This window comes from Trachypithecus francoisi, unplaced genomic scaffold (genome assembly GCF_009764315.1).
Source record: "Trachypithecus francoisi isolate TF-2019V2 unplaced genomic scaffold, Tfra_2.0 Lachesis_group9, whole genome shotgun sequence".
Taxonomy (NCBI): Eukaryota; Metazoa; Chordata; class Mammalia; order Primates; family Cercopithecidae; genus Trachypithecus; species Trachypithecus francoisi.
Window position 1 is genome coordinate 15,084,455 of NW_022681474.1, and position 18,726 is coordinate 15,103,180.

Here is an 18,726-nt window from a genome sequence, read left to right on the forward strand (position 1 = left end):
TTGCTTTCCACTTTCAGATCTGCTTTCTTTTTGGTGATGGGTTTTGAGTCCTTGTCTGTGAGGAAGGTGGAAAGCCAGTCATCTACCAGGTGGTGACTTTGCAGACAACAGGGCCCTGTGGAAGGGCCTCCGGGGTGGAAGTGACATGGAGATGAGGACGACCTGCAGGCTGCCGGGCCTGTGTCTCCTGTCAGTGTTACATCCCCTACCCATATGCCTGAAAGCTTGGTGGTGGTTTTTTTAATTAGATTAAATTAGAGTACTTTAACAGAATGTTGTTATGTATTCATGGGGTGTGAGTGCAGTTTTGCTACCTTGATGTACTCCATTGAGGTGAGGCCAGGGCCTTTAGCGTACCCCTCACTGGAGTGATGCTCATTGCACGCACCAGGCAACCTCCTGTCATCCACTCTGCCTCAGATCTCCACTCTGTCCATCAGTCCTATGTCCACCCCACCCTGGGTCGTCTCTGCCCTGTCCATCAGTCTTCCTGTCGTCCCCTCTGCCCTGGGTCATCTCTGCCCTGTCCATCAGTCCTCCCGTCACCCACTCCGCCCGGGGTCTCCGCCCTGTCAGTCCTCCTGTCACCCACCCCACCCCGGGTCTCTGCCCTGTCAGTCCTCCGCTGTCCCTTTGTGCACATAGTTTTGCTCCCACTTGCCAGTGAGGACACATACTCTGTCTTTCAGTGTTTGCATTCTTTCACTTAAGATAATGGCCCCCAGTTCTATCCGTGTTGCTGCATAAATTAATAAATGTGATTTGATTTTGAGGAAGTGTATAGATTTATATAAATACAACTCTTAGTAATAACTGGCTAATATCCAAGGTTATTGTAAAACTGAGGCTAGGGTCACTAAGGACTCCATCTGTTGCCCGTGATAGCTTTTCTGAGCTTTGCTGGTTGGTCTGAGTATGGTGCAGATTCCAGAGAACCGTAGTGAGCAGAAGTTGGCGGGAACAGGACCTCACTGCAGCAGTCGTGTTCAGGGGTGGTCTTGGGTGTTTCCTGTATGTTAGCTAGTGAGTGTTTTGTCTTGTGACGACAGAAACTGCCAAGGAGACGTTAGCAGATAACAGTGCGCAGCTGGGCCACCTAGGCCCAGTGGTTCTTTTTTGTGCAAAGGAGAATCCTTGTCTCTTACCAGCAGAACAGCACTGGCTATGCCACCACCTGCAGAGCTGCCGTTCCGTCCTTCTCTCTCAGTGTCGTGTGGTATGAACCTAACAGTAACTTCCTGAGCCAGTCCCTTTTTGATGCATGTTTTAAAATTTTTATTGGTTTATTTTTTTGAGACAGGGCCTCACCCTCTTGCTTAGGCTGGACTGCAGTGGCATGATCACAGCTCACTGCAGTCTTGACCTCCTGGGCTCAAGTGATCCTCCCACCTCAGCCTCCTGAGTAGCAGGGACTACAGGGCTGTGCCACCACTCCCTGCTAATGTTTGTGTTTTTTATAGAGATGGAGTCTCACTATGTTGCTTAGGCTGCTCTCAAAATCTTGGCCTCAAGTGATCCTCCTGCCTCAGCCTCCAAAGTTCTGGGATTACAGGTGTGACCCAGCACGCCTGGCTGCCTGTTGATGCATTTTAAAATTGTTTCCAAGTTAGAATATTGTTTTTAAAAGTGAGAGGAGATTTAGTATATCTCTGTTTTACCCTTTTAAAGTTCCTCATTTAAGAAGGGCTACTCAGAAACTAATAAAATAAGGACTTAAGGAAATAATTGCATTTGAATTGCTCTACTTAACAGCTTTGTTTTGACCTGTCAGATTCTGTCACTTTTCTTTGAGATAACTGTAAGACAGCCATCATGCTATTGACACATACTAGAAACTTCCTGTGAGGTACTTCAGGACAGACTCCGGAGACAGGTGCGGGTGTCTGAGTCCACAAGTCAGCAGAAACCAGCATGATATGCAGAGTGGGCAGAATGGGGAGGGGCGCCTGCCTAAAGCATCAACTTACGTTTGGAAAAGATGGTGGTGACCATGCTGTGTGCATGTCCACTGCAGAGCCAGGGCCTGGGTGGCACGTGAGGGTCGCCTGGCAGCCTCTGATCAGCATCTGCGCGCTGCGTGCACTCAGCCACCCTCAGCTAGCTCTGCTTGAAGTCCCTGCACACATCTGAGCTGCAGGGTTTCTGGTGCTCAGCAGCAGAGCAGAGAAACACTTCATTTAACACCGTCTTTGGAGAGCACGATGTTCCACAGAAGCAATTTCTCCAATGATCCCTCAAGAACCAACACTTTGTAAAAAAAAGACTATTTCGTGTGTGTGTGTGTAAGAGAGGGACATACCAGTGCTTTAGGTGTGCACGCACTGCCATGCTGCCTCCCTGCCCTGATGGCCTCACAGGCTGAGTGTTACTGTTTGTCTCTGTTGTGTTTTGTTTTGGCTTCTCTGGAAGTCAGTTGTTGCTTTTTGCCATTTTTGTGTTGGTTTCTAACGCTGTTTCTCATTCAGTCCCACCGATTTCTCTTACTTACTGCTCCAGAACATTCTAAAATTGGTATGTAGAGATGAAAATGAACCCTGAATAAAAGACTCAGGGCCAGTCCTATGAAGAAAGAACATGAGTGCATGGGCGTTAGGAATTTCTTCTGTATACCAGAAGGCCGTATTGCAAAACAAGTCAAGAGCATCTATTTGGAAAATACATCTGTATAGGCTCCTGCAGATGCAGTAGTTGTAAGAAAGTCTCTGTCCTTAGTAGCCTTGACATTCTAGGATGATAAGATCAGTACAAAGACAGAGGAGAGCAAGAGAACACAGAGCTGAGTGCTGTTACTGAGTCCAGGCACCACAGATCAGTGTTTCTGTAATGGGTCTTCTTTCTTTGTGTCATAGCCAAGGTGAAGCTCTTCAGCTAGCAGAAGAGTGTTCTCACTGTGCCCCCATAGTTCACAGACCTGATCTTTAGAACCTTATTTTTGGCTGGGGGAGGTGGTCAGGTTATACTGAACTAAATGTTTTCTTTGAATAGTCTGTGTTTAATTCAGTTAATCAGATCTTAGGGAGGCTTTAGCGTAGTCTGAGGTCACTTTAGAAGCTCTTCTCCATGGGCTGTGGTAAACACGGATATTGCAGAGGCTTCTTGTAGCTTTGCTGTGGTGCCTGTTGGCAGCACTTCCAGCCCTTAGGGTGCTATTGTGTGCCTAACACTGCTGACCTCATAAGTGGCCGGTCACTTGCCCCCTTCGCTGGGAAGAGGGAGGCGTCACTGGAGTGACTTTACCTCCTTCTCTGCTGCACACTGTCTCACGAGGAGCAGGGCCTGCACGCAGCCAGTGCTTAATAAATATTTGTTGCATGAACAGTTCTGTAGTGCAGCCCTTATCAGTGACTTAGTTGGGAAATCTCTTATCATTATTATTATTATTATTATTTTTGAGACGGAGTCTTGCTCTGTCGCCCAGGCTGGAGTGCAGTGGCTGGATCTCAGCTCACTGCAAGCTCCGCCTCCTGGGTTCACGCCATTCTCCTGCCTCAGCCTCCCGAGTAGCTGGGACTACAGGCGCCCGCCACCTCGCCCGGCTAGTTTTTTGTATTTTTTTTTTAGTAGAGACAGGGTTTCACCATGTTAGCCAGGATGGTCTCGGTCCTCTGACCTCGTGATCCGCCCGTCTCGGCCTCCCAAAGTGCTGGGATTACAGGCTTGAGCCACCGCGCCCAGCCTCTCTCTCATTATTTTTGCCAAGAGGGGTTTGGAGAGTAGCATGGCCCCATGAGACTACTGAGGTGGAACTATGCATTAGGAGAGCTGACTTCTCCAGGGAACAGTTGAATTTGAAATTCTGAAAAAGAATCACGTGTGATACATACTTGATTTTTGCTTTGATAGTTTTTTATTTTAAAGGTCCACTTTTTTGGGAGGTGGCCATCAAGGAGTATTTAGAAATGTGTCTTATTCTAATGTGACTTTTCCGTTTCTTGGTCAGTCCTCCGAGTTTGTCAAACGAATGCTTGTGTGAGTTCTGGAATTCTGAAAGATGTGGGTGATGAGAAAGGCCAGGATGGAACTTCGGAGACCCCGAGTGTGCATTTGGGCTGCCTGGCTGTGAAGGGAAGACCTGATTAATGTGTTAGGAGTTGGATTTCATGCAGATAGCTTGGAAATTGCAGAAAGGGCTCTGATGACTCTGAACACAACGCAGCTACCCCACATCTTTCCTTGCACTGTGAAGCGCCCTCTCCGAGGGGCACCCCGGGTCCTGGGCTGGCTTGTTGGGGTGTCCTTTGGTTCCTTAGAGCACTGTTTTAAAGTCAGGGTTGTTGGTGACACAGGTGTTGTACTTTTGTATCAGCACTGTAATAGAACAGTTGACCTGCCAAAATAAAGCCACAGTGGTGCCTGTTTCACAGCTGTTCATTTTCAAAGATCTATTCTCAGTGCCTTGACTGAGAAGCCTGGGTTCCAAGGAAGGGACTGCCGTCCGCAGGCCTCCCCCTCGAGCACCCTTGCTCTCTGTGGACACACAGGCGTGCTCCTCAGAGGTGAACACATTACCTCGAGGAAGCTGCGTTTTAAAAATAGGAAAGGAAACGATCGTCAGTGGTTGATGTCGTGCCGGAAAAGCACTCCCATCAGCGCTTTGTGGCTCAGTGTTTTCCACATCGTGTCTTCTTTTCCTTAGCCGTGAAATTTCGGCAGATTGTTATGCAGAAGCGGTTCTGTGTCTCGGTGTGACTGCGAGACAGCTGTTGGTCCTAATGAGGATGCCAGCTTCGCGGCGTTTCCGCTGATGGAGACCCGCGGAGGGAGCGGAATGTTCCAGACCAGGCAGTGGTGTGCGGCGAGGAGGTGCCGCACTGTCAGCTGGAGGAGCACGCTCGGCTGCCCCACACGACAAGATAAATGAGTTTGCCGGAGTTTGGCAGCGTCGGGACCATTTCCAGTGCACGGCCGTGCGCACCAGCCTCCCCGTGGGACCTGTGGGCTGAGGGTGCCTTGGAAACTGCTGCCTCTCAGCCAGTTCTTTTTTCTTTTGATGTCCGCCAGTACTTGTCAGGATTGTGATTTATTAAAAACCTAATGTCTTTCAGCATTTCATTAACATGGGGTTAGGCGATCTTTTGTTGAGCCTTTTTTCCTATTAATTTAGCAGAATGTTCACTGAAATTTAACTTGGCCAAACCTCCTGAAGACTCCAGTTCAAAGAGAAGTCGGGGGCAGCTCTCCTCTCGCTCTTCCAGGCTCCCCCAGCAGTCGGAGTCCTCTAAGCCTCATTGTAACCTTCTCACTGAAGCATGGCAGCCTCTTATTCATAGTCAAGCCCTCACGTTGTTCTTTATTTTTTTAGATGAAGAATCTGGAGGAGTTACTGGGTTGATTTTGCAGAGTTTCTCTGCTCATGCTGCTGTAGTTACCTGTGCTGCTCTTGTTACCCGGGCTGCTGTAGTTACCTGTGCTGTTCTTGTTACCGGGGCTGCTCTTGTTACCCGGGCTGCTGTAGTTACCTGTGCTGTTCTTGTTACCCGGGCTGCTCTTGTTACCCATGCTGCTGTAGTTACCTGTGCTGCTCTTGTTACCCGGGCTGCTGTAGTTACCTGTGCTGTTCTTGTTACCGGGGCTGCTCTTGTTACCCGGGCTGCTGTAGTTACCTGTGCTGTTCTTGTTACCCATGCTGCTGTAGTTACCTGTGCTGCTCTTGTTACCCGGGCTGTTCTTGTTACCCATGCTGCTGTAGTTACCTGTGCTGCTGTAGTTACCTTTGCTGCTCTTGTTACCCGGGCTGGGTGTTTGTTCGTGTCCTGCCCCGTGTGATGCCGCGGTTTCCAGTCTGGCAGTTTCCCCCCAGGAGATGATGTTGGTTGTCACCCATGGGGAGGGGCCTGCTCTAGTTTCTCGTGGACCTGGGCAGGGCGGCTGCTACATCCACAGGCCAGGATGCGGCACCACAGGGAAGGGCCCCGAGCGGGGGAGGAGTAAGTGTCAGCAAATCCACACCACAGCTGTGGGCACCAGGACCAGGCCTTTGAGAAGGCAGACGTGAAAACGGTCGCTGCCACATCATCCCGACTGTGTTCCGAGGCCTCAGTGTCAGAGCGTGTTGCCAGGTGGTGTTGACACTCCTTGATTCTTAGTAGCTTTGCTGTACTTTGATGTTATATTTTTAAAAACCTTGTCTTAATGCAGTGGAACTTAGACTTAATTAGAACTCAGCTCGTGTCCACTTAAATGAGGAGGATTTTCATAAATGGGCTTGGTGACTGGATGGTGCGCCTCTCATCCAGGGTCACATAGAGCATGAAATCCCATGTCATGGTACAGCTTCAGTGGCTGAGACAACTGGCATTTAACTGGACTCCAGAGTTCCAAGCAATTTTTATGGACCGGACCTCGGTGAGGGTAGATGTGGAAACCAAGCTTTTGGTCCATGTAAATTAGTGATTTGTGATGACAAGGGGACACTTCCTTCATGGATAGGTGGAAATTCACATGCTTATCATCTTGTAGGTATCTCAGCCGCTTGAGTGAGGGGTGAGGTGGGTTTTGAGCCTCTGTACAGAGTGAGTGACTCCAGTTTTTGTGCCCTGGGAGACAGCGTAGGGGTCAAGCCTGTGTCTCTTCGAGAAGGCACTGCCCCTGCATCTCAGGATCTGCCCACTGTGTCCTGAAGTCAGACCATGTCTTCCTGGGTGGGCCAGTCATGGGGAACTGGCGAGCATGCGGACCCACCCCAACCCTGAGCCAGGCAGGACATGCAGCCCCCCTGGCCGCTGCTGAAGAGAGCTGTGGATCATGCCTGGATGGTGTGCCCTGAGCTCACAGGGAAAGTAAGGTTTTTATCACACTCTTTTTACTGAACTTTGCCAGTGAGCAAAGAGGTGATTGAATTTTCTTCTTCAAATGTCATTTTATTATTTGAGTCCTAAATACCTTCTGGCAAGTGCCAGAGACTTTCCTTTGATTGCTGGTTAAGGTAGTCGCCCCAGCCACTGCCAGCACAGCTTCAGCCAGTGAGGACATGGTTTCCTCTGCAGATTTTGCCTGGGTTTCTTCAGTGATTCTCAGTGCAATTCAAGTGATAACATACTTCGTTTATATGTTTAATCCAATTTTACCACTAGTAAGGGTATTTAATATACTTAGCACTATGTCATACACTGTTTTTTACATTTCAAGAGCAAAGTTGATGAAAGGGTTTAACACAAACTGATGAAACCTTTCTTCCCCATCTCTTCTTGTTTTTATGGTACTTTTCATCTTTAGGGTGTGTCTCCCATCTTAACTGTTTCAGGGCCTCTTTGGTTCCTTGAGCCCCTCTCCCTGAGGGCCACATGTTTCAACACATTTGAGTTAAAAAGAAAATTGTTATTATTTTGGATTTATATAAGCAGGTTCCAAGAGTGGTTGTGATGTTGACTTTTTCTCCTCAAACTTTTTAAGATAAAAGTTGTGTTTAAATATACGTAATATAAAACTTACTATTTTAACTGTTTTTATGTGTGTATTTCAGTGGCATTAAATCAGTTCACATTGTACAACCACCAGCACTATTTCCCGTGCTTTTTCATGATCTCAGATGGAAACTCTGCACTCATGAAACTAGTCTTGCCTGTCCCCCAGACCCCGAGAACCTGTGTTCCACTTCCTGTGTCTATGAATTTGCCTAGTCCAGGGATCTTAGATGTGCCTGTGAAACTATTCATACCTGTCCCCCAGACCCCGAGAACCTGTGTTCCACTTCCTGTGTCTATGAATTTGCCTAGTCCAGGGATCTTAGATGTGCCTGTGAAACTATTCATACCTGTCCCCCAGACCCCGAGAACCTCTGTTCCACTTCCTGTGTCTATGAATTTGCCTAGTCCAGGGATCTTAGATGAGGGGGATTCTTGAAAGTTCATTCATGTTGTAGCTTGTGTTAGAGTTTCTTTTTTACGACTGAATAATATTCCATTGTGTGTACATGCCGCATTAAATCCATCTGCTGATGGACATGTGGGTTGTTTGCATCTCTTTGGCCGTTGTCAGTAATGCTACTGTGAACGCTGGTGTGTAGGGCTTCTTGGCTGTTTGTATATCTTCTTTGGGAAAATGTTGATCCAAGTCCTTTGTCTGTGTTTGAATTGTTGAGTTGTCAGAATGTTTTTCTCTAACTCCTGTGTTATGATTACATTGATTAAGAGTTGTTGTTGGAATGGATTTTTTAAATTCTCTGCTATAGACCCAGATGTGTAGACATTTGGGCATGTTCTGTCCAACCCTACTTTCTGTAACCTCTCTTTGTTCCGTTGCCTGGAGATGTGGAATAGAGTAGAATGGACTGTGTTTCTAATCCACTGGGAAGAAATCAGGTGTCCTTTTCTTGCACTGGTGGAGAGGCTTTGGGAGGCGGGAGCAGTTTGCGGAGGAGACAGCTGTGTTTGCGCTTCTCCGACCTCCTTCCCACCCACTTGGTCAGGGTTGTGTGTGGGCTGTGGTGTCGTGTCCTGCACCTGCTGTTGTGTCTGACCCTGTGCCCTCTGCTTGTAGCACTGTGACCTCTGCCGTGTTCACCGTGGGAGACAACGTGGTTTCAGGCAGCGATGACCGCACAGTGAAAGTCTGGGACTTGAAAAATATGAGATCCCCCATTGCAACTATTCGCACGGACTCTGCCATTAACAGGTAACGTCAAACTGTTGGTTAAGTAAGTGGCGTAGTCTGATGGGAAAGGGTTGATTGTGATTTCATGTTTTTTTTTTTTTTTTTTGAGACGGAGTCTTGCTCTGCCGCCCAGGCTGGAGTGCAGTGGCCGGATCTCTGCTCACTGCAAGCTCCGCCTCCCGGGTTCACGCCATTCTCCTGCCTCAGCCTCCCGAGTAGCTGGGACTACAGGCGCCCGCCACCTCGCCCAGCTAGTTTTTTTGTATTTTTTAGTAGACGGGTTTCACTGTGTTAGCCAGGATGGTCTTGATCTCCTGACCTCGTGATCCGCCCGTCTCGGCCTCCCAAAGTGCTGGGATTACAGGCTTGAGCCACCGCGCCCGGCCCGATTTCATGTTTTATTCGTGGAGGTTTAATTGATAGAACCCTGGGAACAATGGTTTAGGTTCCTTTGTCCTCTAATGCAGTTTTAGTATTCCATGAAAACTTAAACTAACTGAGCCTAAAACCAGGTAGGATCAGTGAGATTTGTAAGAATGAGAATGACCCATTTCTGGCAGACGTGCAGGGCTTCTCTTGACTTCTTGTGAGGGTTGGTCTTGTGTCTGGGTGGGTCTCGTTCTACCATTGAGCAGTGTGTGTGTGTGTGTATTGTATGTATGTGCATGGGGTCTGTGTGATCTTGTAGCTACGTGTGAGTAACTTGGTCTCTTTTGAACACCGTAAGCAGGTGGCACACGCAGTGTGTTAATGTAGTTAGCCTTGAAATGTGAATAATATGGAACCTCCTGCCTCATTATCTGTAAATTCAAAAACTTAAGAGTGTCACTGTTTTATACACAACCCACTTTTACCTCTTCTTTGCAGGATCAATGTATGTGTCGGCCAAAAAATCATAGCCCTCCCCCATGACAACCGACAAGTGAGACTGTTTGATATGTCAGGAGTGCGCCTGGCACGGCTTCCCCGGAGCAGCCGACAGGTAACAGCATGGTCGGTGTGCATACGCAGGGCATGGTGGAGGAGGATGGGTAGAGATATTTTACATTCTTATTTTGTTACTAAGTCTTTGCATGCTAAGTTTTTGTTGGAAATACTTGAGCTGTATTTAGAGTTGATAAAATTTAAAGTTGAAGAAGTAGAGTTGTACACCCGAGTTATTCCACACCTACCTCAGTGTTCTTTTTTTTTTTTTGAGATAGAGTTTTGCTCTTGTTGCCCAGGCTGGAGTGCGGTGGCGTGATCTCACCGCAACCTCTGTCTCGCGGGTTCAAGCAATTCTTATGCCTCAGCTTCCCCAGTAGCTGAAATTACAGGCATGTGCCACCATGCCTGGCTAATTTTGTATTTTCAGTAGAGATGGGGTTTCTCCAAGTTGGTCAGGCTGGTCTCAAACTCCTGACCTCAGGTGATCTGCCTGCCTCAGCTTCCCAAAGTGCTAGGATTACAGGCATGAGCCACTGCACGCAGCCCAGTGTTCAGTTTTGAAGTTTAAAAATAAACAAAATATTCAGTTCCTCTGTTTCACAGCCATGAGGAACGAGCCCTTTGGTGCACGTGTTAGTGGTGGCAGCTCTGTAGGGAAGCAGTCTTAGATGTCTGCAGTTGTGTCTGTACAGGCTGGAAGTGTTGAGTGGGCATTGTGGCCAGGCAGAAGCCGAGTTGGTTGTAGATTGGGGGGTCTTTAAGGTGGGATCTCTTCCACCTCCAGCCAGAAAAACACGTTTCTGTGGCAGGCTGTTGCGACAGGAAAAAATCTATTTAAATGTTAGTTTCTTGTTAGTGAAGGGTTGCTCCTTGCTAACTTTGGAAGACAGCGGAGGGAGTTTCTTGCTATGTGCTGTTCAGCCCACCTGTCCTGGTTGCCTGGAAGGCGCAAAGAGAATCGAGACTTCACGGCACCTGCGCAGATGCAGAGGCCCAGGGGGCCTGGGGGCCAGTGTTCAAATTCCCTCGCGACTCTGATGAGCTCTGCAGTCGGGCCTCGCTGTAGTGTGGGTGGCATTTGCTCTTGGCTCTCCCCTGGGAGGTCACAGGGGCCGCTGCGATGCACAGGAACTCCCCGTGGTCAAGGCAGCGTCTCCCCAGCATTGTGCGTCATGGAACCCCTCATAGATGATCCCTCTTTCCTGTCTTTTGATCTTGTTGGAGTACTGTCTGGATACCTGTGTGAGTAAATGGATTTGTTCCCCGAGGCCTCCTGTGGCTGCACGGGGCCGCACACGCCTGCAGGCCGCTCTGGTGGCCCCCTCAGTGCCTCTGTGGCCCAGTCTAGAGACCAGCTCGTGTCTCATGGGCCGCAGCTGCTCTGCGGGGTGTGAGCCTCAGAAACTGCAGGCAGGCTGGGTGATCCGGGAGGCGCGTGCGAAAGTGGGGGCTCTCTCAGCGCAGCAACACCTTTTCTTCAAGTGGCACAGAGTTTCTGGGAATGGCCTTCACTGAGACCGGGTGTCTCTTCAGTCCCCTTCACAGCCTGAGTGCGCTGTTGGAAGTTAATTATTGATGTTTTTACTCCTTGATACACATCAAAATAGTAGAGTAGAAAAATTTCATGAAATTAGAGTGACTAAAATATGCTTCACAACCCTTAACACAGCCATAAATTGCTTGTCCTGGGGAATCTTTTCATGTTTTGTTAACAGCTGAGTATCACTTATGTGTCCTCTCAGCTGCATCTTAGACATAGTAGAATGTTGTCTTTTCAACATGCCTGTGTGAATTGTAAAATTTCTGTGCAGCATGTAAAGTTTGCATTTTGAAGCACAAATTCATGAGAACTATTTGTTTATGACTATGAATTATGACTTTATTACTTTGAGAGTATTTTCCTTCAGAGAAATGGAATTCTGAATGGTTCTTCGTGGCCCTAATTTTGTGTAGACAGTTTTCTTTTCAGTTATCTGTGAACATTCAACTTTGTTGACATAGTAGGATTCTGTTGTGCCTGGGTTTATTCCCTCCTAAAGTGGTATATGAAATAGATTTATTTATTTTTTATTTTTTAATTATACTTTAAGTTCTAGGGTACATGTGCACAACGTGCAGGTTTGTTATATATGTATACATGTGCCATGTTGGTGTGCTGCACCCATTAACTTGTGAAATAGATTTATTTTTAAGATGAATGAATGTGATTTAACTTTATTTAGAACTTGTAACGCCTCTTCGGATAAATAAATGTGGTTTTCAGTGTTGCAGAACCCTGCTGGAAATCAGCGACTTACATTGTTCTTACTTCTTAAGCTGACCGACTTGGAAGAGAGAAAACAAAACACTTATTTGAGCCTTTAAGTGGTGGAGTGAAAGGAACTGATTGAAAATATGTCCCTGTAGTGCTGGAGCAGGTGTCACTTCCCAGCGTGAGTTTTGGGAAAGTGAGCTTGGTGGAGAGTCAGGAGGTCCAGGGTCAGGGTTCCTGTGAAGATCAGGCTCATGGGGCGGGGCGCGAGGGTCCCTTCGTGAGGGTCTCTGTGATGTGGAGGCTCACGGGGCGCGAGGGTCCCTATGAAGTGAGGGCTCACGGGGTGTGAGAGTCCCTCCCTGCATGAGGGCCTCTGTGAAGTGGAGGCTCACCGAACGTGAGGGTCCCCGCGAAGTGGAGGCCCACGGGGCCCCGTGCTGAGTGTCCTGGAGCAGCACATCGTGTGCACTGGGGCTGCCACGATGGCATGGGACATCTTTGGGGTGCATCTGCTTCCTGGGTGGCAATGCTGTGGGCGCACGAAAGATGGAAATCCCATGGGAGCTCTGCCGGCGGTGAAAGCCTGGCTGGCTTTCTTCTGGAAGCTCTTTGTCTTTGGCACTTGTGCAGCAAATGCCTTGACTTTCACTGTGAAGAGCTCTTGCCCACAGCCTTGGTTTTACTGCCAGTTAATGGATGCATTGCTGCTTCCTTTTTTGTGCCTTTTGTAACCCTTTGTTATGTGGTCTTTCTTACAATTGTTTTATTTTTCTGGCCTTTTGTGGTTCTCTCTCCAGATGTATAAATAGCTATTGTGGTTCTCTCTCCAGATGTATAAATAGCATATTTTTACTTGAATATTTTGCAGGAAAATTTTATGCCATTCTTTGGGTGTTTCTTAATCTGTCAGCTTTACTTAATACTGACTCACTCTTGTACCCTATGCTGTAATAGAATGTATCAGAGCTGTTGTATAATTTAGAAAATGCAGATGGGTCCTAAGGCACTGCTTACAGGCATTCTAAGTGTTGGCTAAGAGTCTGCATCTGCTACCTACATACACACCGATATGCTATTGCTCTGTCACATATTTTGCAGTAACTTTTCCAACATGCTGATATTTAAGTGGACTTGCTGAAGATGGTAGGAATCTACCTAAAAGGCCATTTATTTATCTTTGTTTTATATGACACCAAATGTATTTTTCCAGTTCCTTTATTACCGAAGCCAGTTATTTGTTAAAATCCTATTTGAAGTATTTGAGTGAATATCATTTAATTTACCCCAAATATCTCCTAGCTTCATTTATTCAAAATTTTCACATTGATCATTTTTTTTTTGTCTGACTGTAATCTTACTCATTTTCTTAAGGAAGGAGTCATACAGTGCTTTTGGGGCGGGTTCCACCAACCCTTGTGCTCACTGGCGTCTTGGCCTCACTCGTCCTGGCCTGGCTGCACATCCTGGCGGCTCTCCCGGGCTCGGCAATCTGTGCTCGGTGGTCAGTGCTTGGTGGTCAGTGCTCGGTGGTCCGTGCTCGGCAGTCCGTGCTCTGTGATCCATGGGGTGCTCGGTGGTCTGTGCTTGGCAGCGGTTGGTGCTCGGTGGTCCGTGATCCATGGTCCATGCTTGGTGGTCCATGATCCATGGTCCATGCTTGGTGGTCCCTGCTCGGTGGTCCTTGGGACTAATCCTGGGCACCATGTTGTTTTCTTGTAACTTTCTTACTTTGAGTGATGTGGTTATTCATTTCGCTGAGGTCTTATAAATCTTACTTTCGGGAATAATGCACTGATTTTGGTTTGTTTGATCGTCACTAGGGCCACAGGAGAATGGTGTGCTGCTCGGCATGGAGTGAGGACCACCCCGTGTGCAATCTGTTCACCTGTGGGTTTGACCGGCAAGCCATTGGTTGGAACATCAACATCCCTGCATTGCTACAAGAAAAATAAGGACACCGGCAGTCCTTGGTTTCACTCTGCCAGCACAGACCTTTGATGGGTGCGGGCTTTTCTGCATATTAATCAGCCATTTTTGTGAGAGTTTGACCCTGGGAAGGGTGCTTTGTATATGTTCTTTTCACATAGTGCCCAGCTTGCATGAAATGTACGGAGAAATGTGTGGTCGTATTTTTTACTTTTGTCTTGTATATGTGTGTGTATTGGGTCCTCTGGGCAGTAGAGGCGGAGCTCACCTCCCATGTAGCACATGAAATGCTTGTGAGTTGTTGACATTGGACAGGTGAACAGTAGGGCATTACATTTGTGTGAATTAAATGTGAACCTCTGTATTACGTTGCGGCGTCGGCGGTCCTGCGTTCCCTGAAGTAACTGTATGTATCTGCCTGTGCTGGGAAGACTGTGGGGCTGCCTGTGTTATCTGCCTGTGCTGGGAAGACTGTGGGGCTGCCTGTGTTGGCTGGTGACCAGCAGGATCGCTCCGGGATTTTGTGTTTACCTCGCGTGAAGTTCAGCACGTGCTATCGTGTAGTCAGCTTCCACTCTGATTTCTGTTACAGTTCTGCAAAGGTAACCTGGAGTTTAAAAGTTAAGAAAAAGCATGGGATGTTGGATTTGCACCATTTGGAGTTTCTTTAGGAAAGAAAAGTTTTCTGCTTTTTTATAGAAAATCATTTCAATCTCCTGAGCTCTCATCCTAGCAAATTTTGAAATAGGATTCTAATCACCGATTTCAAATATTAAGCAAAATGTAAAGCACTTTAATTTATAGCTATGGTTATAAACAGGCTTTAGATGTTTCAAATGACTTGTCCATTGAATGTGACTTGACCTTGATAAGAGGCCCTGCCGCCTGCACACAGAGCGCAGTTAATTCTCCGCACCTCGGTCGTGTGCTTCCAAATGGACTCACTGCCGTGGTGGTGTTTGAGAGCCAACAACACTACCTCAGAGACGGGTCTTTGGGAAACTTTGGGTCTCACTGTTGCCTGGCTGGAGCACTTTGGTTTATAGCTGGAATACTGAGTTCCGTTCAGAAGGCAGGAAAGACAGTCACACCGACATGTCCTGAAGGTGTAGGCTCTCCACTTAGGCGCACAAGCTGATGGCCACAGCCAGCAGGCCCCGGTGATGAGACACTTCCAGCCCCCGTGGTGGGGACGCCTCTCAGTGCCAGTCCTGCTACTGCTGAGGTAGCCTGGTGTTCTTGCCTTCTTGGAAATGACTGCTCACCTGGTATCTGTACGTTAATGTTTCTTGCTGAGTTACGGTTTTGATAAGGAGGCTCTCATTTCTTGCCTCTTGTATTTTCAGTCCTTTCAATACGTCTACCTGGAGGCTCACCACTTGGAGAGACACAGGAAGGTAATATTTACAGCTGTCATGTGACACCCCCAGGTCTTTGTGTTTTGCCCCGTTTTATGGTGAGGTAGGCGGGAACCCGTCTGGTGACTGGTAGATGCAGGTGCATTAGGACGTGGGACTTTGGGACCTGTCCTTTGGTGCAGCTCGCCAGGGCTGAGAGGCACCTCCCTACTTGGGTCTTCAGGAGCTGGCCTGAGGAACTTTGAATCTAAGTCATCTAGAATGACTCTGAAATGACTGACAGCCCGGGGCCCAAGAATAACTGATAACAACCTCAGATGGATCTGACCTGGCTGAGGGACAAACAGCAAATATTTCAGTCATTTGATTTTACAGATAAAAAATTGTTGTGTTTTTGTCCGACATTGTTTCCTGACTGCACTGTTCTGAGAACGGAGCCTACCTGGTCCCTCTGGTTGATTAGACTCTCAGGTTTCAGCTCCTGCTGTCCTGAGTGAACTTGCCTGATGCAGGGCTGTGCTGTGTCCAGATGTTGCTGGGGCCTCGCTTTTTCTCTTGGCCGGAGGTCTAATTCTCAGAGCCTCCCGCACTGCACATGCAAAGGTCTGAGCCCAGGGCAGCTTCTGGGGCCACTGCACAGGCCGCCTGCTTGGGTTCCTCGGGGTTTAATTTGAAATTCTGGGTGCTTTAGGATGATGGTTAGGAACATTGAAAAATGGCTGCAAATAGCCAAATCCAGATCTCTGCCAGATGAAACATTTTTGAGGCTTTTAAAAATTAATATTCCTAGTGGTCATTGAGTTCCAGGTACACTGGTGCCCTTCACTGCCACAGCTGCTCACCTTCTCCAGCGAACTGGAGGGACCTCAGAAACTGGATTCCTGCACGTCCTTTGGGGCGCAGCCCTGCGGTGCTCAGGCACAGCTCTCAGGAGTTGGGGCACCTTGCTGTTCGCTGCTGTGTCATCTTCTAATGTGAGCTCATCCACTGCTGCTGCAGCGTGTTAATCAGGAGTCACAGACAAGATTGGGGATGGTGCGTGTATGTGCGTGTGCACATGTGTGTGGCTAAATTAAGTCATACTGTCAACCACATGTGATCTCGTGTGAAACAGTGTTTGGAAGTGGGAACAGTTTTGTCCTGTATGCTGATGGGTCCAGAATTTCATTTAATGATAGCCAGAAAATTTGTGGTTACTAAAAAGCGTGTATCGATACAGAATTTCTTAACAGCCATGCTGTTGGGCAAAGCAACTGTTTTTCAACCACTGCTCATCAGTTTCGGTAGAGACAAAACTCTGTACATATTTTGGAATCTGAAGAAACCTATATAAATCATTTGTTACTTAAATCTGTGAAAAACGTGTCTTTGGAGGAAAATGTATGCATTTATAAGTGTTCTGTGGAATTAGTTTTTATTGTATTGATATAATTGTCTCTAAGTGTTGTGTCTTCATTGCAATATGAAATTCATTAAAATGTCCATGTTCCATAATTATTATTATAAAAGCTTTGTGTTGGGAGTCTTTTATTATTTTTACAGTTTTTCATGTTTTGCTTTGGTGAAACATTGTGAATGACTATATAAACATCACGATGACCTAGAAATTGAACAAATATAATAATGGTCACTCGAAAAATTTTTAGGCTTAAAAAAATCAGTTGTGTTTTCTATCTATCTCTTATGTTAACATTCAACAATACATAATTATGCTGCTTCATCCCTCATCAGGACCCTGAAAACTTCCAAAAGGGTTAACAGCTTGACACAATTTTTGGTAAAGTTCCTCAGTATAATAAAATGCTCATACTGTTCTCATTGCAGTAAGCTTGTTTGAAAGTTAAAACAACAACAACAACAACAACAAAAAACAGTTACAGAAAGTAGGTGCCATTTTCTGTGGGAGAATGTAAACCAGATTGGGAGTGGCTCCTGGAGGCTCCTGGTGCATGGCCATGTCCGACCCACACGTGGAGGCGGAGACTATGGCTGAGGCCATGCCTGAAGCTGAGGCCGAGGCTGAGACCAGGGCTGGTGCTGTGGCTGTGGCTGAGGCTGAGGCCTAGGCTGGGCCTGGGGCTGGGGCTGAGGCTGAGGCGGAGGCAGAGGCCTTGGCTGAGGCTTTGGCCAAGGCTGAGACTAGGGCTGTGGCTGTGGTGGTGGCCGTGGCTGAGGCTGAGGCTGTGCTGAGGCTGTGGCTGAGACTGCTGTGGTCTCAGCAGGTGGAGAGTCTGGGAGGGTTCTTGCTTGAGCAGATAGTGGCTCCTTCACACTGGCAAGGCCACTGCCTAAGCTGCATTAGTGCTGGGAGTATCTTCACACCCAGAAGGGCAGACCATTTCTCCACTGGTTACTTAACTTTCCCACCTTCCTCCTTAAATAGCCTGTGATTATTGTCTAAATTTCATAATGTTACATCTTCAGTGAATTTAAAAGTTCATGCTCTATTAATATCAAGAATCCTGATAGAAACGCTTACACATTGCTGTGAGTTCACCAAAACGCCAGGGCACTGGTCTCCCTTACTATCCATAGGTTTACTGTTTTTCCCTAATAACTTAGAATTTAAAAAATTATGCTAAAATTTGGGAACACTTGAATTTATTATATGTAACATATACAGTTCATCTTACAGTGGGAAGAAGCTGAAAATGAAATGAGCTAAAAGTCTTGTGTGACTTTATTTTATTAAAAAACATTTTTTTTTGAGATAGTGTCTCACTGCGTTGTCTAGGCTGATCTCGGACTTCTAAGCTCAAGCAATTGCTCACCTTTGCCTCCCAAAGTGCTAGGATTATAGGCTTGAGCCACCACGCCTGGCCAAAAGTCTTGTGTAATGTAAAATTAATTTTAGTAGAATATCTTTTATTAAGCAGCTTTTGGTCAAAATGAAAATGAATTAAGCAGGTCTTTGGAGACGCAGGAGCTCTGTGTGGAAGCCAAGCGAGAGTTTCCTGAGGCCTCTTGGTTTGTGGGCCGAGTGGAGAATGGTGAGGAACTGCTTTGGGTATCTGGTCAAGGAGGCTTCTCTGAGGTTGGTCAAGGCATCAGGAAGTGGCGGGGAGAGTTCCCAGTGAGCAGAGCGCCATATGCAAAAACAAGGTGAGCTTGGGACACTTCAGGTGCCGAGCTCACGGTGTGACCAGAGTGTCAGTGAAAGGTGGTGGCCCTGGGGGGCTGGAGTGACTTGCGGGTACCGTCTCACCCAGAAGTTCTGGGGAAGCTCTGGATTTCATCCTGTGCACCTGAAAGTGTGAAGATCAGAAGTGGGGAGACTGCCCAGTCATCCAGGTGAAAGATGTTGGCTGCCCGGGCTGTGTTGTTGGCAGTAGGATGGAGAAAGAGGATGGATTGAGATCTAAGGGTTAGAACAGGCAGTTCTTTTTTTTTTTTTTTTTTGAGACAGAGTCTCGCTCTGCCGCCCAGGCTGGAGTGCAGTGGCCGGATCTCAGCTCACTGCAAGCTCCGCCTCCCGGGTTTACGCCATTCTCCTGCCTCAGCCTCCCGAGTAGCTGGGACTGCAGGCACCCGCCACCTCGCCCGGCTAGTTTTTTTTTTTTTTGTATTTTTTAGTAGAGACGGGGTTTCACCGTGTTAGCCAGGATGGTCTCGATCTCCTGACCTCGTGATCTGCCCGTCTCAGCCTCCCAAAGTGCTGGGATTACAGGC

At 47.4% G+C, this 18,726-nt stretch overlaps 1 protein-coding gene across 10 annotated transcripts in view; it reads left to right on the top strand.

The window, feature by feature from the left end:
* WDR37 (WD repeat domain 37) overlaps positions 1-16,565 on the top strand; it is a 79,301-nt gene extending 62,736 nt beyond the window's left edge. For all 10 annotated transcript variants that reach the window (XM_033208646.1, XM_033208641.1, XM_033208647.1 and 7 more), the window contains 3 exons: positions 8,479-8,613; positions 9,460-9,574; positions 13,594-16,565. In XM_033208646.1, coding sequence (XP_033064537.1) covers positions 8,479-8,613; positions 9,460-9,574; positions 13,594-13,725 — 382 coding nt within the window. In that variant the 3' untranslated portion in view covers positions 13,726-16,565. The remainder of the gene's footprint in view (positions 1-8,478; positions 8,614-9,459; positions 9,575-13,593) is intronic.
* Positions 16,566-18,726: the final 2,161 nt, after the last annotated feature.